The sequence below is a fragment of the Pseudorca crassidens genome, chromosome 19 (genome assembly GCF_039906515.1).
Source record: "Pseudorca crassidens isolate mPseCra1 chromosome 19, mPseCra1.hap1, whole genome shotgun sequence".
Taxonomy (NCBI): Eukaryota; Metazoa; Chordata; class Mammalia; order Artiodactyla; family Delphinidae; genus Pseudorca; species Pseudorca crassidens.
This window is the reverse complement of record NC_090314.1, coordinates 15560012-15582344: the sequence shown is the minus strand read 5'-3', so window position 1 is coordinate 15582344 and position 22333 is coordinate 15560012. Positions and strand designations below refer to the sequence as shown.

Below are 22333 nucleotides of genomic sequence, written 5' to 3'. Positions count from 1 at the left end.
AACTGATTTGAGGGCATCTGCCCAGACAGTGTGCTCCCCGTGTGCAGAGCCAGAGGGCACTGAAACAAACCCGGCAGGGGCCTGGCGAGCAGGTCCCAGCCCTGTCCTGCCCTCCCATGGCCTCCTGCCACACACCAACTCGCAGGGACAGAGACACAAGCACGGAGCAGGGGAGGGGGTGTGCGTGCCAACTGAGATGGGGCCCACAGGCTGGGCCCTGGCCACTAACAGTCAGTGAGAAAGGTGATCAGGTTTCACTGGCAATGACAGTAAAACTGAAAGGGCATGCCTCTGAATGCTGGGGGTGGCGCCTCTGTGACCTGCTGGGGACCTCTCCCTATGAGTAAGTCATTGCTGCCACTGCCACCACAGCTGGTGGAAGGCACAGGACACTGGCAGGCATGAGAAACGCAGCTGAAGGGCTTGCCTGCTGAAGTCTTACTGCTCTCACCTCACGAAGGGAAAGCACCTCTGCTGCAGGCCACCTTCCCAGGGGATGTGGGTCACTGGCCCTCCCCATGGGGCTGCCAACTAGAGGGTGACACACATTCTACCGAACTCAACCTGGGCATTAAAAAAACCCCTATTTCTTTTTTTTTTTTTTCTTTTCTTTTTTTTTTTTGTGGTACGCGGGCCTCTCACTGTTGTGGCCTCTCCTGTTGCGGAGCACAGGCTCCAGACGCACACACTCAGCGTCCATGGCTCACGGGCCCAGCCACCCCGCGGCATGTGGGATCCTCCCGGACCGGGGCACGAACCTGTGTCCCCTGCATCGGCAGGCGGACTCTCAACCACTGCGCCACCAGGGAAGCCCCCAAACCCCCTATTTTTTATTGAGATATAATCAATATATAACACATGCGACGGCGCGGGCATTTTGTGAGAAGAGGAAACAGTCCCCACTGAGGCTTAGTGAGCTCTCCCATCTCTCTCTTCACAGAGGGAGCATCAGCACCCCTGCTGCTGATTTCCCCGGGTCTCGGCGTGCTCTGTGCAGCCTTTCCACTGCCTGGAACGCTTCTCTTGGCATGATAGGCCCCTAAACCTCTGTCTTTCTCAGTGAGAAGGGGCAGGACGAACCCTGAAGCCGGCTGGGCCTGAGCACAGCGCCTCTGCCACCGTTCCACTCAGACACATCTTAGTTTTCCGGCCTCCATAAATGATCCTCTGGCCCTAAGGCTGACTCTAAGGAAGTGGCACTGGCTGCCCCTTTTACCCTGTGGGAACGATGAGCTCCTAAGACCTCAGACCACCCTTCCTTAAAGGCTGGCCATGGGCAGGAGGGTCTTTAGGCCAGATGGCCGAGGGAGGCAGGGGCTGAGCCTGCCTGGCTGTTTTGATGACAGGATGGAAGAAGAATCTAGGTGCAAGGTCCAGGGAAGCGCTAGCTGTCTGCGTTCTCTGAGATCTGGCTCAGGGCCAGAAAGGTGAACGGAGGCCACAGCCTTTTTGGGAGGTGGCAGCCTTGCTGGTTCCCCAGGGGTGGGCGGGATCAAGCTGATGAGGGTGGTCAGAGCTGTGCTGCCACCATCCGGTCCCAGGGACACCCGCAGACAACTTCCCTTAACCTGGCTCTGCCCAGTGAGTCACTGCACAACTGCTTCCTGTTCCCCACATGCCCTCCTGGAGTCTCGGGAGATTCACTGAAGCTGCTCTCCCTTCTCTTGGGGTACCAGTGGGACTCTGGGGGGTCATACCTGGGTCAGGAGACTGGCCCAGTCCCCTTAAAAGAATGGCAGACAAGGAAGGACTGGGAGTCCGCAGCCCCTCGTCTGTGGGTGTCGGTGTTTCCGGCCCTCTCTGAGTGGCGCTGTGTGTGTGTGTGTGTGTGTGTGTGTGTGTGTGTGTTTGTGTGTGTTTAGCATTTGCCCTCCCAACTTTTCCAGATTTTACCCGTCAGATTCCTGGCAGCTGTGCACGGCGCCTGTGCCGGCCGTCACGTCCCATTCTGATCTCTGGGTCGCACGGTGAGAGAAGGACACAGGATGCGCAGGGAGTGAAAAAGTGATGTCGGTGGGGAGAGCGCCAAGTCCCCACTCACAGCCATGGGATGCTTGGGGAGAAGGGGGAAGCGTGCTGCTGTGGAGTTCAGAGGCCGGTAGTGAGATTTATTTTTGTTTGTATGAGCAAAAAGCTGCAGAAGCCTCTGGTGGGGGTGAGGGGGGTGCAACTGCAATGCTGTGATTCAGACGGACTGGCCCTGGCCTGGAGTCAAGTGTGCTGACCCGGAAGGAGAGTTCCATAGGAACCCTTCTCACTGCAGCTAAGGCTGGGCCACAGTGGTCCTTGGACAGTGAGCTGGGAATCCTAGAAAAGCAAGGACATGTTGAATCAGACCAGTGGCAACATGGACCATAAAGTCAGAAAGTGTGAAGAAGAAAAGAACTTAATTCTGTTTCTGGAAGGCGCTAAGTAACCAACTTGCTCTGAAGGACGGAGGCATCCTCGAGCAAGGCGGTGGGGAACTGGGAAAGAGACAGTCCACAGTAACATCTGACGAGGAAGCTAACAGGCTTGGGTCCCCAGGAAGGGCTCTTTCACAGGTTAAGTTCCTTCTTCTAGATGATGGGAGTGATTTGGGGATGACTGACCCTTTTGGAAATTGAGACACTGAGAATTACAAATAAGAGTAATGCAGTTAGCTCACACGGGAGCTGTGGAACTTGAAGAACTCAGATCACGAAGCAGAGCCAGATCCAGAGAAGGCCTTCTTAGGTCCTCCTTCTGCGCAGGGCTCCAAAGGGAGTGTGGCTGCCTCCTTCCCTCTACAGGGTGATGGAATCATTTACACCTGGGCCTCTCTGGCCAGAGCAATGTCTTCACCAGAAATGAGAAGTCTGGTAACATAGCAAATTTCCACCCTCATCTTGCATGTGAAAGTATCTAGCTAAGTGCCTGATACACGTATTAGTAACTTAACAAATTTCAGTTTCCTTTCTTTCTGCCCAACTCCATTTTTCATCTTTTATATATCCAGGGGGGGTAAATATCTGGGGAAACCACTAGGGAGCAGAGCTGGAGCTGGGGAGGGGTGAGGCAGTGCACTGCTGATTTCTATTATAAAACTCGTGGTACTCTTGGTGTTTTGGGTTTTTTTTCCCTTTTTTTCTTTAACTATGTAGAGGTATTTTTAAAAAACAAAAAATGGAAATGAAATATTAATAGGAATAGCTGGTGAGATAACCACCAGCAGTGCAGACAGGCATTCCTGTTTTTTTTTTTTGGCCGCACCGCGCAGCATGCGGGATCTTAGTTCCCTGAACAGGGATCAAACCCATGCCCCCTGCAGTGGAAGCGTGGACCACTGGACCACCGGGGAAGTCCCAGGCACTCCTTCTTGAGCTGCAAAAACCAAAGGGTGCAGATTCTGCATTTGCTATAGAAAGCAGGCAGAGTCACTGGTTTCTGTTAGCATCTTCATTTGGGGTGGGTTGCTCATGGGAAAGTTTCTGCTTAGGATCCCTTCTCTGGACATCCAAAGTCAATACCACAAAGCTTCACACATACTTGCTATCTTTTTCAAGGTTATAATTATGATGATTTGCTTCCTACTTCTTACTGCCCTTTCTAGATAGACAGGGAATGGCAGGGCTAAGCATGACACCCCTGAGCTTGCTATAAGCAGCGGCCTAAGGGTATTCCAGCCAAAAGCCCGACCATTTCTGCAGGAGGACAGGACCCTGTGGATGCTGCTGGAACCGGGGAGGTGAGAATGGCTGGAGCAAGCTCTGGAATGTGCTGGAGTGGGGAGGGCGGCCGCCTGGCCCCACAGGCTTTCCTGCCCTGGCGTGAACGTGCCCCTGGCCTGGTAGTGCGCTGGCTCCCACCCTGTCTCCGACAGCTAGGAGCCAGGGCTGAGTGTCTGCCTTCCGCTAGATTCCATACAGGTGTGGGGGGCTCTGTGCATGCCCCATTGTTCCACAGTGGGCCCCCCCCCAGCCGGGTGGCAATGTGAATGGGCTGCAGCTATATTTAGAGTGAAACTCCTGGGGCTACCACAAAGGAGTGACTGCATCTTCAGGAGGGTGGGTGGGCGGGAAGGGGATAGGGGAGTGAAGCTATTTTCAGAACACATGTCATTGCTGGCTACAGAGCAAGACTGTGGCCATAGTGCCGAGGAAACAATAGCTGTGGCCAGAGGAAGAGCCTGTTATGTTTCAGGTGGGATGTTTGCAACTGCTCAGGAAACCTGACCCCGCCCGACAGCAGCACAAATCACAGCAAAGCCTCATGGAGGCAGAGAGGAGGTGGGGATGCACGGGGCCAGGGCCAGGGTGAGGTGCCAAGAGGCCACGCCTCAAGCCCGGAGGAGGACGGTCAGTGACTGCGTTGCCCTGAGGGCCCGGTCAGGAAAGAAACACTCCTGACCAGTATCCCAGGCAAACCGTGTCCCCTGCTCTGGTCTCTGGACGCCTCTCAAGAATGGCAACGGGAATGCAAAGAGCTCGGGAGGAAAGCAGCAAGGTGGGCTCAACCAGCACGAGGTGAAGAGCCGTCTCAGGCGACAGGCAAAGCCTGCGCTGAGCCGGAGAGTGCGGCCTCGAAGCCCTGGGTGGGCGGACTTGGCCCCCAGCATCCGAGGCCTGCCCGGGCACCGAGGCTCCAGCTGCACAGGTCCTGAGAGCTGCCCACACCCCTTTTCTGACCTCCAGTCGGCCCCACTCACCAGCCTCTGTGCAACACCGGAAGCAGGGAGGGACAGGCTGCGGAGGGAGGCCAGGCCTCACCTCCCCCATCCCACAGATGAGCTTAGGCCCGGGGGTCTCGGTGGGAGCGGGGAAGTCGGGGTGTGGCTAGGGCCCCAGATCTCATTTGGACTTTACAGCCAGCATGGGGGCCAGGAGGATTTTTTTCAACCCCACCTTCACATCCCCTTCCCCAAACATGTGTGGTTCCTGTTTTGCTGCATCTGTAAAAGGCGCTGGGAGCTGGGGACCTGCCTTACACCTCTCGGTTAACACCCCTGGAGACTGATGGAGCTCGGAGCAGAGTAATTTACAGCCCATCTCTCCGATCTTAATTCACCCGATGCTCCTCTCTTCCTTATTGTATTAGTGTGACCCAGGTACCTGCCAACAATAATGGCCTCTCCAGCTAGGAGCCTCTCCCCCACTCCCAGGACAATTTATACCTTTTCCTTGGGATTTTCCCCCCTTAAATTAAACAAAAAGAGGGAAAATAAGAAGAGGTAACATGGGTTTGGAGCCCTGCAGCCCCGTGGTTCTGGGCAGGGAGCCAATGGCCCGAGGGCACACACATGTGTGTGCTCTCCCAGAAGGGCCTTCACCGGCCCTGTTTTACAGCCACCTCGGCACAGACTCCAGGGTTCACGCATATGGCCAGACAGATGTGTCTGGCTTACGTTCAAGGCTGGAAAATGAAGAATTATGGAAGTGAAGGGCCCCGGGCATTAAACAGGGGGTGGGGAGAAGGGAAGGGGGGAATTTCTTCTCTGCTGAGAAATCCTCCTGTGGCTGTGAGGCTGGAGGAAGAAGGCTGACAGGAGGCAGGGCCGCCAGCAGTGGTGCACGTGGGGCCTGTTCTTAAAGGGGCCACAGCAACCCCAGCCCGGACGGCCCGCAGCCGGCCATCGCTGCCTGGCCTGAGCAGCCTGCTCCAAGGGAGCTGACAGGGAGAACCGGCTTCCGGGGAGCTGCGGGCGCCGGAAGTCAGGTCTCACACAAGGCCTCTGCCAGGTACCGCCTGTCACTGGAGAGGCCAGGCTGAGCCCGCTGCCTGAGACAAGGCCATGTCCCCCTGGTGCACGCTCCCACGGCATCTTGCACTTCCCTCTGGTCACAAGGCTCGCTCACACGTCAAATCACTGACTTCTCCACGCCAGCGGACACTCTGGGACAGGACTTTCTGGGTTCGCTCCCGTGTCCCCTCACCACCAGCCTGGTAGGCGCTCACCACCATTTACTAAATTGAGCGGAAGACACGGTCCCTGATTCCAAGGAGTTCACAGTACGGCGGGGGGAACAAGTCCCGAAATAAGTGTAATTTGAGACGTGATATACGTTTCACAAATGAGGTATGAATCAGCGCCACAGGAACACGGAGCAGAGAGATGAATTCCTCCTGGGGGGAATCCGGGAAGGCTTCACTGGGGAGATGGGGTTTCATCTGGGGACTGAAGGAAGAATAGAATTTCAACAGGTAACAGGAAATGTGGAGCAGAAAAAGGGTACTCGCGCTTGAGCGAACAGCAGGAACAAAGACGTGAGAGTGGGAAAGGGCAGAGCTGTCTGGGGACAGTGGGTAGAAAGGAGGGTTAGCGCTGTCCAGGCAGGAGGGCTGGAGTGTCTGGACAGGCACTTTGCGTGCACTGTCTTTCTGAGGGAGTTGCTGTTACCACCTTCATCTGACAGATGAGGAAACAGGCTCGGGGAAGTTAAATGATTTGCCCGATATCATATAGCTCGTGAGGGCTCATGGGGAACGGGAGAAGAGGTTGGGAAAATAGACTGGGAACAGACGAGAAAGCCCTAGATGCCATAGTAAGGAATTCGACTTTATTAGCCAAGCAAAGGCACTGATGATTCCTGAGCAGGGGAGTGGCTCTTTTGGGAAGAGAACGATGAAACCACATAAGATGCGTTGCAGGCAGGGAGCCTGGCATGCAGACCGTGTACCACACAACTCCAGGAGCTGCATTCACAGACTACAAGGGAAAGGGGACCCCCCGGACTTGTGCAACGCAGGGTTGCTGGCTACAATCCAGTGAGTACCTGGACTAGAACAGCAGTAGTGGCAATGGGGATGGAGAAGAGCGGGGGGAATAAATGAGTGAACAGATAGGATCTGATAAGAAATCAGGCACGAGGGGTTAAAAGCCTGTGAGGAACTTAAGATGATGCTCTCGTTGCTACCATCTATTAACTCACTGAATGAAAATACTTGCTGAGGGCCAACTCCATGTGCTGAGACTAAGAAGTAAGAGAAAGGGAGGAGGAGACCAAGTAACGAATGGTGGTGAGGAAGCCCAGGAGGGTGGTGTGGTCACCAGGCAGAGAGGAGACGAAGGTCCTCGTGTGCTGAAGTGAGGCTGGAGGGAGGCGGCTTTGGGGTCCAAAGCTACAGGGAAGTCAAGTGTGAAGAAGACCCGACAAAGGTACCTGGTGACCTCTGATGCAATCGCCTCTATAACTGCTGGGCTGAGAGTCAAGAAATGGAGGTGGTAGTATGGACAGAACTTTTGGGAAGACTGATGGTGAGGAAGAAAAGAGCTACCGGACAGGAAGAAAGAGAGCTTGCAGACGAAGCTTCGAGGGTCACGACACAGGTTCACACAGACCGCGCAAAGGTGGAGAAGGCAGCCACCCCACCACGGCAGTGATGCTGGCAGAGGCTTAATTCCAACCGGTAGACTCATATGAACACGTCTAAAGGACCATGGGTCCCAACTGGTATCCATTCCCCTTCCCAGGGCAGGGCTCTGTCTGATAAGCGGTCAGACTGCTATCAGATCACGGTGCGCCATGCACTATGCTGGGTGCTTTACGTGCACCGGCTCCTGTGGGCCTCACAGCCATTCCAGGTGGTAGGTGCTGTCACCAGTTTCACTCTGCAGATGAGGAAACAGGTTGGGAGAAGTTAAACAATGTGCCCAAAGTCACAAGGCTAGTAAGTGGCGGAGCCCAGCCTGATCAGGTCAGCCTGACCACGTGCAGTAGGCTCCATGCCAAAGGCCAGAGGCGGCTGAAGAGAGGGCTGAAGACAGACATTCCTAAAGATGACTGACGCTTCCCCACGTATGCAGTTAGTCTTAAAGCAGGGAGCATGGCTGGCTCTTCCCGGTCTGTCCCCTGCCCTAGATGAGAAGAAGTGAGCTTACAGTGCAAGAGTCAGACCTGGGAGAGCCATAAAGAACAGCCTGTTGGAAGTGAAGGTACGGGTCCACGAGAGGGCTGATGGTGAAGGAATCCTTACGTGGCGATCGAGTAGTTTCTCCCTCGGGTTTAGAGTGTGCTGTCCAGAGGGGCTCGGCCACTACGGTGGGAATCCAGACAAGCAGACTGTGGCCATGACACCATCTCCCCTTGAGAACAGGTGTTCTCAACAGAGAATCCACGGCTTTTCCGAGAGCGTCTGGACAACGTTCAGGGGAACTTTGAAACCCCTGAAACTGTGTGAAAGGTTGGGTATGTGTGGTGTGTGTTCATAGATCATCACTGGGGGAGAAGTTTTCAGCAGATTCTGAGAAGAACCTGGCCCTGCTTGCAGCCCAGGAGGAGGGAGACTCCAGGCACCAAACCAGAATTTAGTGGCAGAGGAGGAAAACAGGTGGCGGAACCAGTCCGGACACTGAGTGAGAGGGTCCTGCTCATCCCTACTCCCATCTCCCTCATGCCCTATACAGACCACCAGCCACACGGGAACCACCCTCCCCAGGCAGGCCCCACCTGGATCTTCTCTTGGCGACGCTGCTGCTCCGCTATCTTCCTGGCCAGAGCCAGCTTCTTGGCCCGAAGCTCCCTGATGTCATCCTCGCCCCCGCTGCCTTCAGCCTCCGAATCTTCCTCAAAGTCTTCAATCACCACGTCCTCTTCCTTTGCCGGTGGTGCAGGCCAGGGGAGAGAGGAGACTGTGAGCCCACAGCACAGACCAGACCCACCCTCCCGTCCCTCCTGCATCCCAATCCAGGCCTATCTGGACCATTCCACGCACAGCGCCCCAAGGTGTGCGCTTGCCCCAGCTCAGGCAGAGGCAGGTCGGGGGAAGCTGTCATCCTTCTCCCCTGGCAACTGCTCCCCTTTGCCCTCCAGGGCCCTCCTCTTACAGACTCACAGATCCACACCCTATCTACTTCCATGCCTATACTCACAGCCCTTCCTTCTTTGCACACACTCAAAATGTCAAACTTTGGGCCCATTTTCATTTTGAAATTCACCAAAGGGAAAAACAACACAGAAAGTTAAACCACCCAATTGAAGCCTAATTCATGCTAGCGATCGGATAGGACTCATCCTGGCCAACACTGGGAGTTCGGCATGGAAGCTCCCTCGCCCCAGACGGCATCAGGGAGCAGATGCTGAGGTTCAACAGACCTTGCCCTGGCTTCTTTTTAAGACCACAGCCCGGCGGTGCGGGGGCTGGGGGCCCCACGATAGGGATTCACACGCCATGACCTTGCTCCGCTGCCCTCTGGGGGCCTGCACAGACTGGGAGATGGTTGGCTAGCTTCAGGAGTCTCCTGTCAGGCTGGTGGAGCCTTCCCCAGGGGCGGCGCCTCCCTGCTTGCAGCCTCAGCTCTTAGAAGCCACTACTCCCCGGGTGGTCCCAGGCTCCATTTCTCACTCTCTCACTTTTGGCCTTGGTCAGTAGAGAACATGCAGCTACCCAAGAGAGCTTCCTTTGACGGACAGGGTTAGCACGGGTAATAGGGGGTGACTTAGCAGGAGAAGATTCCTGGGTCTGAATGATAACTGGATGATAACAATGACAATGATTATGACAATAACGGCTACCATTCACTGAGCGCTTACTATGAGGCCAGGTACCAGGCTAAGCATTTTTCATGCATTAACTCATTTAATACAATAGCCTGGACATAGATGCTATCATCATCTCGATTTTATAAATGAACAAACTGAGGTCTAGAGAGTTAAACAATTTGCTCAAGGTCACAAAGCTAGTAAGTGGCAGAGCAGGGGTTCAAACCTTAGTGAGTCTGATTCCAAAGTCTGTGCTCCTACCAATAATACCAAGCGGCATAGGTGCGGTCCTGGATCTAGAATGGTAAGCTCAGACCCAGCCCTGTGCCAGGCCTCCCACAGACTCACAGGGATCCTGTTCCATACAGACTCCCTCTCCTCCAACTGTCCGTATCGGTGATATTCTGAAGGACTCTTTGCGGAAAGTGGTTCGCAAGAGTGTGTGAGTGGGTGGGTGAGGCCTTGTCTTAGGAGGTGAATCTAGGGGTGGAAAGAAAGGTGTTCTGGCAGCATCCTTAAGGAAATGGATTCTGTTCTGCTCATGAAGAATGACGTCTGAAGAAACAGCTCCCCTTTCCTCTCCCAATCAGCTTAAGGGACTCAGTCTTGCAGGTAGGAGAAGATGAGATCTCGGGATGGTGCCAGAACTGCCACTATCCTAAGAGGTCTCAGGGGTCTGGGATGCTGTCTGCAGTCACCACTCATCCGACAACACGCAGGCTCTTGTGTCACAGGGCCCACTTCCAGAGAGGCCCAGGCCGTGGAAAGGAGGAAGACTCTCTCTGCACATTTACTTCCTGTTCGTGGGGTTAACCTGGACCAGAGTGAGTGGAGTAGGGTCTCTGGCTGGTCTGTGGGGAACACTGCCCCTGCCTGCTCTGACCAGGGATACACAGGGTTATCATGGGGCTTGGACTGAGCCTGACTGAGGTCAAAAGAGGGTCAGCGAGGCTTGTCTGAGGTTGGCTCAGCTCTCATAGCAAACGAGGAAGTGCAGGGTTGTGAAATTACACAGACCAGGGTAAGTAGGGTTTCCCAGGGGCCACTGACATAACGGAACCCAGGAGGCTCGTGGGAAAAGGAAGAAGTGGGCAGCATGGCATGGGTCACAACCTTTGTCTGGTCAATAAGCCTAAGGAGGAGGGAGAGAGCGTGACGCAGCCAAGATCTGGGACCGAGAGCTGGTCTGTTCCTCGTGAGAGTGGAGGAGCCCCTCCCTCTGGGCATTGCCTGCTTCCCTGGATGCGGTCCTGCGGGCTCCTCGGGCCAGGGGACACCTCTTGCAGCAACCCTGGAGAGCCAGCTTGCTCACCTTCTACCGCCCGCCTCAGCCTTCAAGCGCGGGTGAGAGAGCTGACCAGGGCGCTATCCCACCCACGCTTCCCTACACGGTGCCCAGGGCTTGGGTGGCATTGCGCTGTCCTGCCTGAAGCCTGGACACCTCGATGGCTTTAGCAACCCCACTGTCTCCTCCCACACTGACAGCTCATTCTTTCCCGTTACTCCCTGCCCAGGTTTCATCTGGAGAGTCTGGAATCATGGGCTCAACTTTATCCCTGGAACCACCTCTATCCTGTGTCATCAGGGGTGGGGTGGGGTTCTCCAGCTATTCTAATGAAGCCCGTCCAAGATTTTGCTGCTCTGAAGACTCTGAACCAAAGGTGGCCACTCTATCACTGCTTCAGATCACCAACGACAGCTTCCAGCTGACATCTGGCTTCCCTGGCCTGCTGCTGATTTCATCCCCACACCCCACCCTGCTCCACCAGGCGCTTGAGACTGCTGCAGGCCAAATGACTGTGCTGGCCTACGGGTGACCTGGCCTCTGGCTACAGTCACTTGTGTCCCTTCCTTGAGTCCCATGTTCTTTCCCACCTAAGTCCCCTCTGTCTGTAATACTGTGGGGCAAAAAGAAGGAAAGAGTCAACCATCAGGCAAAGTGAGCTATGTGTGCATACACACCCAGACACCCACACCCAGACACATAGCAGGGCAGCTGGCAGCAACAGTAAGCACAGTAAACGCACGCAGGCACCGACACCGTCCACACTCACATTTGCTCAGAACCCACAGACAGCAGGGAAGCTGGCAGCAGTGTTCAACTTAAACTGACACACAAACCCATGGTGCACAGAACCACAGTAACCATCACCCCCAGAAAGATACATACATGTACGGCAAGGCAAATGTCAGCGGGGTTTGGCAGGGGTGGGCACTCAGGCTGGCATGAGCACGCGCGCGCGCGCGCGCGCACACACACACACACACACACACACACGCAGTCTGGAGTGAAGCAAGGGCTACAGGAACAACCAAGGGCAAACAAACAAGAGGAGAATTCCTTAATCACATCAGGATGTGCAGGAGGGAGGGTGGGAGGGAGCAACGGAGGGAGGGTAGGCCAGGGAGGGGGTGATTTTCCACACGGGGCCAGCAATGTCAGCTCTTCCTGTGCGTGTGCTGGAGGCTGCAGTTCAGGCCTGTGCTGCACTGAGCTCCACACATCCATAAACTTGATCCTCGGCCTGAACCCTAACATCCCCCCAGCTCCCTTTCCTAAGCCTCCAGAGCTGCACATTATTAAACTCTTTCTTTCCCTCCCTTCTCCTCCACTGCAACATTAAAAAGAAGCATCTGGAACTCGTAGCAGAGCGAGATGGGGGCACCGGGGTGGGACTGGCAGGAAGGGGCACCAGCAGAGTGCACTCTTGAGAAGCTGGCTGGTCACGTCAACATCGCCACCGCTCTGAGTGGTTATAAATAACCAGGGGTAGAGGCTGAAGCCGGGCAGAGCAGCGCTGGGGGGATGGGGGAGCCTTCCTTCGGCCACAGCGGGCTCTTCCCGCATTGTACCTCATCTTCCAGTTGTTTTCCCTCTTGGCTTCCCATTTCCTTTCCCATGGTGTCTGGGACGGGTGCCACTGACACATATTTTCCACCCTTGAATGCCAGCAGAGGCTCTTCTTGTCCACAAAGGGCTTCCAGAAAATACTTCAGCACTGTGACCCTTTTGCAGTCAGCTGCAATAACCTACAGGGCGAGAGGGAGAAGAAAAACAGCATTTTCTGAAAGGGAAGATGAGAGACTTTGTTTGTTGGCTGAGGGGCACACGAGCAATGTGTCCACTGGGCAGGGAAGGCGGAGAGAGTGAGCGGGAGTGCGTGCCTGTGAGGTGAGGAGGGCCAAGACCCTCTGAAGGAAGACAGCACCATCTCCCCTTAGGTCACCTCTGGGGGAGCAGACAACCCCAGGGCCAATGACAGGTGTCCTCTGGGGTTTCGCCTTTCTTTTGCTCAAGTCCTGATCTGAAAAAAGAATAAATTAAAAGTCTTCCAGGTTTGGTATCTAGCTGATAGAAGGAAGGGTGGCATGTAAACTATTGGCTGTCACAGAACATAGCTCTCTGGTACCCTCACTGCCGCTCTCCATTCTTCTCCCAGCTCCCCTCTTGCCAGACTCCCAAGAGGAGAACTTCCAGCCTGAGTGTGAAATGAATGATGAGTGCTTTCTGGGCTGGTTCATTTCACTCAGGTCATTCTGGGTTTCCCCTGACAGGTTCCTCCTGCCCCACCTAAGAGCTTCTTACGCTGAAGAGACTGGGGTCCGGCAGGAAATTATTGTCAGGAGAAGGGAGACAGGCAAAGCAGGTGTGTGTGGGGGGGTGTTTCACCAAGGTCTGCTCCTCCAGGGGTTTAGGCCATCCTGCTCCCATGTGGCCACGTCAGCACATAAGCCAGTGCTGTCAGAGAAGCTGGGGCTGATTTAGCTGAAATGAAATTCAGTATCTTGAGCAATCATCAAATTTGTAAGTGGCTCAGAGAAAGTTTCCATAGTCACCCTGTCTGGGGTCCTTCTCCTGCGAGACCTGCAAACCCACCTGCTTTGCACCTTCTCATGCCCTACTCTTATCCCTGGCCTCCGGGGTCCTCTCCTCCCTTCTGGGAGGGCGCTCACCAAGGGAGAAGAGGGGCCCATTTGATCTGGAGCTCACAAGAGGTGAAGGCCGTTCCCACAGGGAAACACTTCAGGGGCCAGATATGTCACAGGGTGGCAGCCCCTCCATCATCACTGACTAGCCCCTGCCCCCCCCAAACCCCATGCTTCCCATCCTGTCACATGACAGGGACGTCCCTGGCTGTATCACACAGTAAAGTAACTAACCTGGAGACTGTCTTTGATTGCTTGCTCTTTGTTTCACAGGTGCATTTATTATCCCTCGCCTGGATAATAACTCCACTGGTGGCAGAGACTACATCTCATACTTCCCTGGCAAGGGGTGCTAAGGACAAGCAGGGCACCCAGGAGGTTTACAGTAAGGGCTGACAGGCACAGGGAAGCTCGGCTGGGTACCAGAGGGAGCAGATGAGGCAGGTGCGACCCAAGTCCTCCAGGAGACGTGGAAATGAGCTCCCCTCTGGCAGCTGGCTGGCCAGGGAATGTTCAGCACACAACTGTCAACCCTGCGCTCCATGACTCCGTCCTCTGCCACCTCTCCCAACCTCGGAGTGGCCCCCCGCCCCTTGCCCCACCAATGGCCTTGATAACAACTGAGGCCTGAGTCGCAGGCTAAGTACCTCGACCACCTGAGAGGCTAAATCAAAAGGTACTCAGCGACCCAGAAAAGGCTCAGGAAAGGGCAGCTGTATTGAGCTTGGGGTGCCCAGTCCTGTGCTTAAAAGGAGGAAAGAAGCGCTTGTTGGGCCAGGGCAGGTAACCATGGGTTCCATCGCGTGTATGCAAACATGTGATGAGGAAGGCTAGAAATACAGAAGCAGGGGCTAAAAGGCATTAAAGAACAGAGCTGAAATGAGTAATAGCCTGGCAGGCAGCACGCACAGTGGCCTCCCTGCATCCCCAACCTCTCACTTGCAGAGGAAACTTCTGCATTTCCACAAGACTGCCAGTTTCCTCTCAGTGGTCTAATTTTAACCACCTTGTCGTTACAGTGTGTGTCAGCCACCTGACCCCACTATGACCTCTGACCTTATGCCCCAGTTACTGCTTGCACTATGGAGAATTATGTAATGGGTCCAGGACTTTCCTTTTCGGTGTGAGGCTGCTGTCATTGAATGGAGAGGAGGTGGGGGTTAAGGGGTGAGAGGAGGACAGAGGAAAACCTGACAGTTGTCCTTGGCATCACCTGGATGGTGAGAGGTATGCTGGCACTCCTGCTGAGTGTGCTGCAGAAATCTGCCCAGGAGAGGAGAGTGTGCCCATGGGTGTGTGTGCTGACAGGCGGGCAGAATTCCTGCTGTTAGGGCATGGGCTGGATGGCATGCTGAGTGGCTCAGGAAGAAAGGGGGAGAAAGGCCACGTGTGGACGTGGGTCTCCTGGAGACGGGGATTTCCAGGGCACAGCAGGACCCAGGGATGCAGACATCCTGAGCCTGCCTGCGGCACATCCTCAGAGGATCAGGGGGAGCTGTTACTCACGTGGACACCAAAACAAAAAGGAGTGCCACCTCCCTCCCCGGGCCCCTGCCCCCTATTTTAGTTTTCACTCTGTTTGGAAGGAACCTGATTTCCGGGGGATTTTGTCTGCTATGGCCATCAGTTCTTCCCTGAGGGCAAAGGAACTCCTGGATGATTCTCAAAAGGGCTTTGATCCAGTGGGGTCTCTGAGTGGGGTGTAGAAAAGAATTCTACATGTTTGGAGAGAAAAGTCACCTAGCCTTTTAGAAGAGTGTCCTCGCCTTTGCAATCCAACTAGCAGGGAGGATAGCCGACGTTGTATGGTCTCCTTAGGTTTCAAAGTGCACAGTGGAGTGAGGAATGGGGTTTGAGCTACTGAGGAGATGCAGGGACTGAGGGTCAGAAAGTCTAGGGCTTCTCCGGGGCACAGAGAAACACGCGGTCTCCAGCCTGCTGGCCTGTATGCTGAAGCATTCTGCTCTCAGGTGGGAGGAATCAGCCCAGCGGGGTGGATTCCTCCTAGACAAAGCCTCCAGCACTTGAGTTGGGGGGAAAAAACCCAGTTTGAATATGGTTAATAAGGGATATCACGAAGCAAGATGCCCTTTAAACCATTCACAGAGAGCCAACTCCAAGATGATCTCTGTCTGGCCAAGGAGGACTTCCTGGTAGGAGAGGGGTTAAAGCTAGGCTCCCGGCTCGGAGAGGAAGGAGTCCAGATGAAGTCTATGACATAATCCCCACAATAGCTCTGTTCATGAGTACATTTTTCCATTCTATATCAATGAAAAACAGAGAATGTAAGCGGTATGTACATTGTAGCTCTGGGCAAATTCTAGATTCTCTAGAGGAGAAGGATCTGGGCTGCAGAGGCCTCCTTCCTGGGCTGTTAACAGGTGGGGCTGGACAGGGGCTAGAGCTGAGTAAAAGGGCTGCTGGCCAGGGAACACCTGGGTAACCTGAGACCCGGCACCTTCTCAGGGGCAGTCACGGTCCTTCTGGAGAGACTCACTGTGTAGACCATTGGGAGCTGCAAAGTTGACGGCCCAGTCGGCTCTGAAAGAAGGCTGGGGCTGTGGGTCAGGGAAGGGCTGAAAGAAAGGCGTCCAGAGAAAGCCCCTCTCCCTCCCCTTGAAGACCATCTGAGGCAGTGTGCCCCATCGGCGGGAACTGAAACCTCTAGCTTCAGGGCTCCAGCTACCACCCAGATTAGGTCCACACGCAAAGAACCAAGCAGAAAGGAAAACTGAAAGTGAGATGTGGCGAGGCGATGTGCGAGCCTGGCCTGTTGCAGGCTCAGTTCCTTAGAGAGAGAGAAAGTGAGCATGCCCATGGTAAGCGGAGGCTGGCACTCAGAGGAAGGTTAGGTCCTGAGGAAAGCAGGAAGAAACCGCTAGGGCAGGAGAGAAGAGGGAAGGCAGTCTGGGGTATCTTAGGTGGGCCGGTGGATGAGAAAAGAATGTTGTTTTCTGAAAACTGGTGACTTTCCACAGCCACTCGGCAGAGGACCAGCCCAGCCTGGGCAGAAATGCCTAGGAAGGAACAGAAAAAGAGGTCCAAGCAGTCTTATGGAAGGTGGCGGAGGGAGAGAGAGAGAGAAAAGGAACTGAGCACCAGGTACCATAGACGGATGTTAAGTGGCAAGACTTAACACTAACCATGGGGAAGGGAGAAGAGCCCTGATCCAGCCAGAGAACAGGAGGAGGGGTCAGAGAGATGAAGCAGGTCTCTGGATGCAAGCTGCAGGGAACGACGGACTCACTCCATCTTTACTAGGTCCCTATTCAAACAGGCCTCCTGGAAGGCACAAACACTACAGTGACTGGTTAGATTCTGCAGAATTTCTTTTTCTGAACTTTTGGTTTGGGGGAGTCAGAATTTAAATCTGCGCTATCAGCCAGTTCGATTATTTTCTGGTTTAAAAAGTCCTGCTTGCTACTGCTCCTCTGGTTACAGAGAAAAATCACACGGGTTTTCCCCCTACAAACTCCAGTTTACAGGTTGTTTTTCTTGTTTCTCTAAATGGTGCCAATTATTCTCACATTTGTTGAAACCTTCAATCAAACTTTACAGCTTGTTAATTTTACAGAATATCCTTAGAGCAAATAAGATGCAGACAGAAAAGTGAAGTCTTGCTGAAATTATTAAGAAATCTTAAAATATGGGCTTCCCTGGTGGCGCAGTGGTTGAGAGTCCGCCTGCCGATGCAGGGGACACGGGTTCGTGCCCTGGTCCGGGAAGATCCCACATGCCACAGAGCGGATAGGCCCATGAGCCATGGCTGCTGAGCCTGCGTGTCCAGAGCCTGTGCTCCGCAATGGGAGAGGCCATAAAAGTGAGAGGCCCGTGTACCGCAAAAAAAAAAAAAAAAAAGAAAAAGAAAAAGAAAAAAAAATCTTAAAATAGCCTATAAATCCACTACCAATCCTGGTAAAATACAGGCTGCTTGGCTGGCTTCTGAGGTCAATTAGCAATGGGTTAATTACCATCTCTAATGAGCCCAGCCTACAGGATTGGCTACAAGAAAACTGAACTCTAAAGACTAAAGTGTTTTCACAAACTGAGAACCTCTAGTTATACACGACTCGCCTTCACAGGAGACTGAAGGGTGGGTAGGACGATTCTGTAGTGGCCAAGGGTGGGTCAGCCTGAGAAGAGGTCTGCCAGTGAAAGTTCAGACACAGGGAATCCTCTGGAGCTGGAGGACAGAGGAAACAGTTTATTCACATTCCTGGAGGAGGGGCTTCCAGGCAGGAGGGAAGCTGGCCACGAGGATGCACATTCACTCTGAAGACAGAGGCAGTAGCTTATGATGGGGAGACAGACACTCCCAGCCTAGATGAATCAGGACGACTGGTACTGATTTGTTCAGAGGGTCACAGGTCAGAGGGGAGAGAAAGGAAGAACCTGGCAGGCACTGAATGACAAAGTGGACAAGGAGAAAAGGCATGGATCCTCGTGCCAGACACATCCTGACAAGCCCCGGGTATCCTGTCCAAGGGCATCCACTCAGCGGGTCACTTGTTCCCTGTCTCTGCAGCAGCAGGACTGCATTTCTTCGCAAGGCAGCTAAGCACAGCCTTGCCCTCAGTCACTTTTGATCCCAATGTCCAGACTCAGCCGTCCCTAGTCCTAGTGCCAGTTGAGGGGTCAGTGGGTCACAAGATGAAATGCTAACATCATCGGCCAACCCACCCCGCAGTAGCTATACCATTCCACGTGTCTGGTCCCAACAGCTGTTTTCTTCTTAGCGGAGGCAATGTGGGCTGTTACCAATCAGCTGGCAACGCACAGATGCCTGTTCAGAGTGGATGGCAGCCTGCTAGCCCCACCCATACCTCCCCCCACCGTGTGTGCGCGCACGTGAGCACGCACTGGCCTTAAGTGTCCTAGAGGGGAGTTGGGAACTGGCAAATGGTTAGGTGGGAAGATTTGGTGGGGGTGGGGGAGAGGCTTCTCCATTATTTTTATTGAAGATTCCAAAGGGTAGGGGTACTGAGAGGGAGGTTATGTTCACACTGGAAGGAGAGTTGAGAGAACAGAGGAGATGTGGAGCATACACTGCTGGTGAGAAGGTAAGTACAGAAGGAAAAACAGGTCCATTCTGGGAAGAGGCAAGCTGAGGCAATACAGGGGGTCAGTCAAGAGCTTGGGCTTCCTAGTCAGAGATCTAAGTTCAAGTGTTAACTGCCACTTCCTAGCTGTGTGTCCTTAGGCAAGTTACTTAATGTCTCTGAGCCTTGGCTCAAGTTGTTTAAAAGAGATAATGCATATCATATATTTAGCAAGGTGTCTGGGCTCAGAAAGTGCTAAGTAAATGAGTGGCTATTATGTTTTTTCTTCTTCGCTGCCTCACTCTGCTCAGAGACAGGAGGGGTACTCTGCCTGACACCACTGAGCGTGTGGAAGCCAGCCTCCGAGGTAAGGAAGGAAGCATGGGGCAGGCACACAGCCTAGGGCTGAGGGGAAAAGCCCTGGAATGCTCACCTGGCTGTTGAAGCTGCTGAAATAGTTTATTTTGAGCTAAGGTGTTGGATACAGGTTGTTGGACAAGCCAGCTGGTGGAGGGAAGCCCCGGCCTCTCTGCAGCTGCCCCCTTCCTGTTTTCTACAAAGATTCCTGGACCTAACCATGGGCATGTGTGCATTCTGCAGGACTCCAGAGGGGCCCCTAGGGCATGGCTGTAGGACAAGCACGGCACTAATGCACACATCAGAAGTAAGGTCCTGCGGTGAACATCACAACCACCTTGCCCATCTCGCCTCTTCACACTGGGGTGTGGGTGGCGACTCTGCCTTTGTTAATGGTATCCTCCTAAAATGAGACCAGCTGGATCCTTGCTCCAGGTCTTTCAATACAAGAGAAATGATGAGAAAATCCTCTTCATGCTCTCAGGTGGTATTTTCTACCCACCTGAATTTCCTAAGCTTGGACATTCTAAACAAAGGCAGAGAGGAGTCCTGGCTCTCCTGGGCAGAGGACAGCTGGCTCTTCTTGAACTGTTCCCTCATGGAAAGAAACTATTTTTTCCTGGAGCTCTAAGCTCCGGCTGCACGAGCAAGGTGCATTCTCAACAGTGAGGGCGTCGTAGAGAGCAAGCTATAGGCAGCAGTAGCTCAGGCTGAGGTCCAATCTGCTTCCCCTGCAGAGGCTCTGAGAGCAGCCACCCGCACTGGCAGGGGCTGGGCGGATACTGGCACTGCCAACACAAGCCTTTCAGGTCTGGCTGGCTTCAGCTGCTCTGAAACCTGGAGCACAGGCACTGGGGCCCTCACTCACTAACCAGCAGGGGAGGCTACAAGCTCAGACCCTGGGGAGGAAAGGCCTGAGTCTGTCTCCGTCTGCAAATATCCACATGCAGTCTGTTTCTACACTGCCGCTGAGTTCTGGGCCAGGAGCACTGTCTCTTGTGCTCTGGTCGCTCTGAGCCACTTTCTTATTTGCCTTCCAGACAGCCAGGATCAGGGGCCGCCCCTTAGGTTCGTGTGCAGACTCCTTCACCCGATCTGTTCCTACTTTTATTTATCTTATGTGTGTGGAAGAATGCTGAGACCTGCAGCATTCAACACATCCGGTCAGCGCTCAATTCAACAAATATTTACTAGGTGTTTACTGTGTGCACTAGGGCCCGTTCTAGACCCTGAGGATTCAGCGGGAGGGGGGTGGGGCACATTCAGAGCAGGTGCATCAAAGACTCCCAAGACAGAAACACGCCCTCCCCGCTGCCCCCATTACCTACAGCACTCAAAAGGGCAGAGTTCTCATTCCTCTTCTCCTCCTTCAAGAGAGGAGGAAGAGGCAGCTCGGGGAGAAGAAAAGCTCTTTGTAGAGACTGGGCACGCTGCTCCTTTATCCCTTTTAGGCAGATAGGCCCTGAGGAAGTCAGGATGGAGAAGCCCCTTGGGCTCAGCCTTAGTACCAGATGAAATCCCAATGTCTCTCAGCGCTCTCCATGACCTGTGCAGGCCCTCCCCACCGTACATCACCACGGCCCTTCTTGCTGGTATTCCCTAATCCCCAGCTCCAGGCCCAGGCAACCTTGCTCAACATTCCCCTGTGGGCCATTTGCCCCCCTGGCACCTCTGAGACTTTACAGATTATTCCCCGAACCTACCCAGCCTACAAGGCCTTTACCTTTATGCAATCAATTCATTCCCTCACCTTCCTTTAAGTTTGATAAAAAGTCTTTCTTTTCTTTTTTTAAAAATTAATTTATTGGCTGTGTTGGGTCTTCCTTGCTGCACGCGGGCTTTCTCTAGTTGCGGCGAGTGGGAGCTACTCTTTGTTGCGGTGCGCAGGCTTCTCACTGCGGTGGCTTCTCTTGTTGCGGAGCACGGGCTCTAGGCAGGCAGGCTTCAGTAGTTGTGGCACGCGGGCTCAGTCGTTGTGGCACACGAGCTCAGTAGTTGTGGCTCATGGGCTCTAGAGCACAGGCTCAGTAGTTGTGGTGCACGGGCTTAGTTGCTCCGTGGCATGTGGGATCTTCCTGGACCAGGGCTTGAAGCCGTGTCCCCTGCATTGGCAGGCGGATTCTTAACCACTGCGCCACCAGGGAAGCCCCAAAAAGTCTTTTCAAGAAGTCATTGTCCGGCCCACCAGCCCACTGTCCACCAATTTTTCCTAAGGCCCTGCTATGTGACATGCTAGACATTTTGGGCACACAAGAGAGAATAAGGCAGATGTAGTCCTTGACACTTCACAGAACTTTCAGGCCATGGAGGGATTCCACAGTAACCTGGCACTAACCTCTTCCAAATCCCCAGTTGCCTCTCCAGCGCCTACGGGCTAGGCCTACACGTCCTCCTCTTCTCCGACCTCATTAGCAGCCCTCAACACCTGTATCACTTAGATGCCAGAAAGTGAGTTACCAGGCACTCAGAGCCACCCTAGAACCTCTGCTACAACATCTCCCAGAGATCCAACCCTTTCCTGAGTATGTCGGGTGGAAAGGATTCAAGACCCTGGGGAAGCTTTTAAAACCATCATCTCTTCATGTTTAAGACACATATAAGTAATTTTTATTATTACATACTTAACAGACTTTTTTCCCTAAGTTCCAGTCCTGACCATGCTGTATGAGAGGTCTGTTACGGTCTTGAGTCTACAAGGGGTTCATTTCCTAATAGGGAACCCATTCCACTTCTGGACTTTTCTCATCAGTGGAAAGGTCTATCCCTTTTTAAGCCCAAATCTGCCTCCAGTGCTTCTAATCCTGTTCTGTGGGCCACAAACAACTCTAACTCTGCTTCTACCTGAGTGGCCTCCAATTTTTTGAAGTCTGCTATGTTATACCTTCTCTAGGCTAAACGGTCCCACTTCCTTCCACTGTTCCTCACTTCAAGTGTCTCCTTAACATCCTGCTTATTCTTTCACTAAGACTTTTACTGAGACGAATGTCTCCTGGAGGGAGCGCCCACATGTGACTTAGCAGCAGAGAACAGAGCAAACAGCTCCTCCTCGTTCTGTTCTGGACACCTCTGTGAGTAGGCCAAAAAGCATACATTTTGTTGTTCACCACTTTGCCCTAATGACACATTGTGAGCTTTTAATCAACAAATCCCCAAAGTGTTTTCACACATGTGGCTAAATAATATCTTCCCCAACTGTGAGCAAGCCCTCCAGCAACCATTTCCTTTTATAACCTTCCTTCACTGAGGTCTCCCCATGCTATAAAAAACCCCTATTATTTAGTATCGTGCTGCATGCTACTTGCTGTGTGCGGCTGACTTTCTGGATAAAGTAGGATTTTACATTTATTCGTATTTGAGTTCATGTAATTATTTACTTCTTTCATTGTAGCCTATCGAGTTCTCTTTGGATCCTCCATTTGTCATCTGAGAATGTATTCCTTCTGAAGTTCCTGACATCCATAAATCTGATCTGTTTATGCTTCGCAATATCTTTCTCCTATGAAGCTGTCCTGTTTTCTCTCCTGAGTAAGACTCTTGAGGACAGGCACTGTAATCTGTACGTGTGTGTGTGTG

The 22333-nt window shown here is 53.4% G+C and overlaps 1 protein-coding gene across 7 annotated transcripts in view; it reads right to left on the bottom strand.

Moving 5' to 3' along the window:
- Nucleotides 1–22333, bottom strand: part of SMG6 (SMG6 nonsense mediated mRNA decay factor) — a 236544-nt gene that overhangs the window by 10007 nt on the left and 204204 nt on the right. For all 7 annotated transcript variants that reach the window (XR_010937526.1, XM_067715952.1, XM_067715953.1 and 4 more), the window contains 2 exons: nt 12291–12467; nt 8406–8552 (listed from right to left, as the gene is read on the bottom strand). Coding sequence is in view for 6 of the 7 variants with exons in the window: in XM_067715952.1 (XP_067572053.1) it covers nt 8406–8552; nt 12291–12467 (324 nt within the window). In the remaining variant the exon portion in view is untranslated. The remainder of the gene's footprint in view (nt 1–8405; nt 8553–12290; nt 12468–22333) is intronic.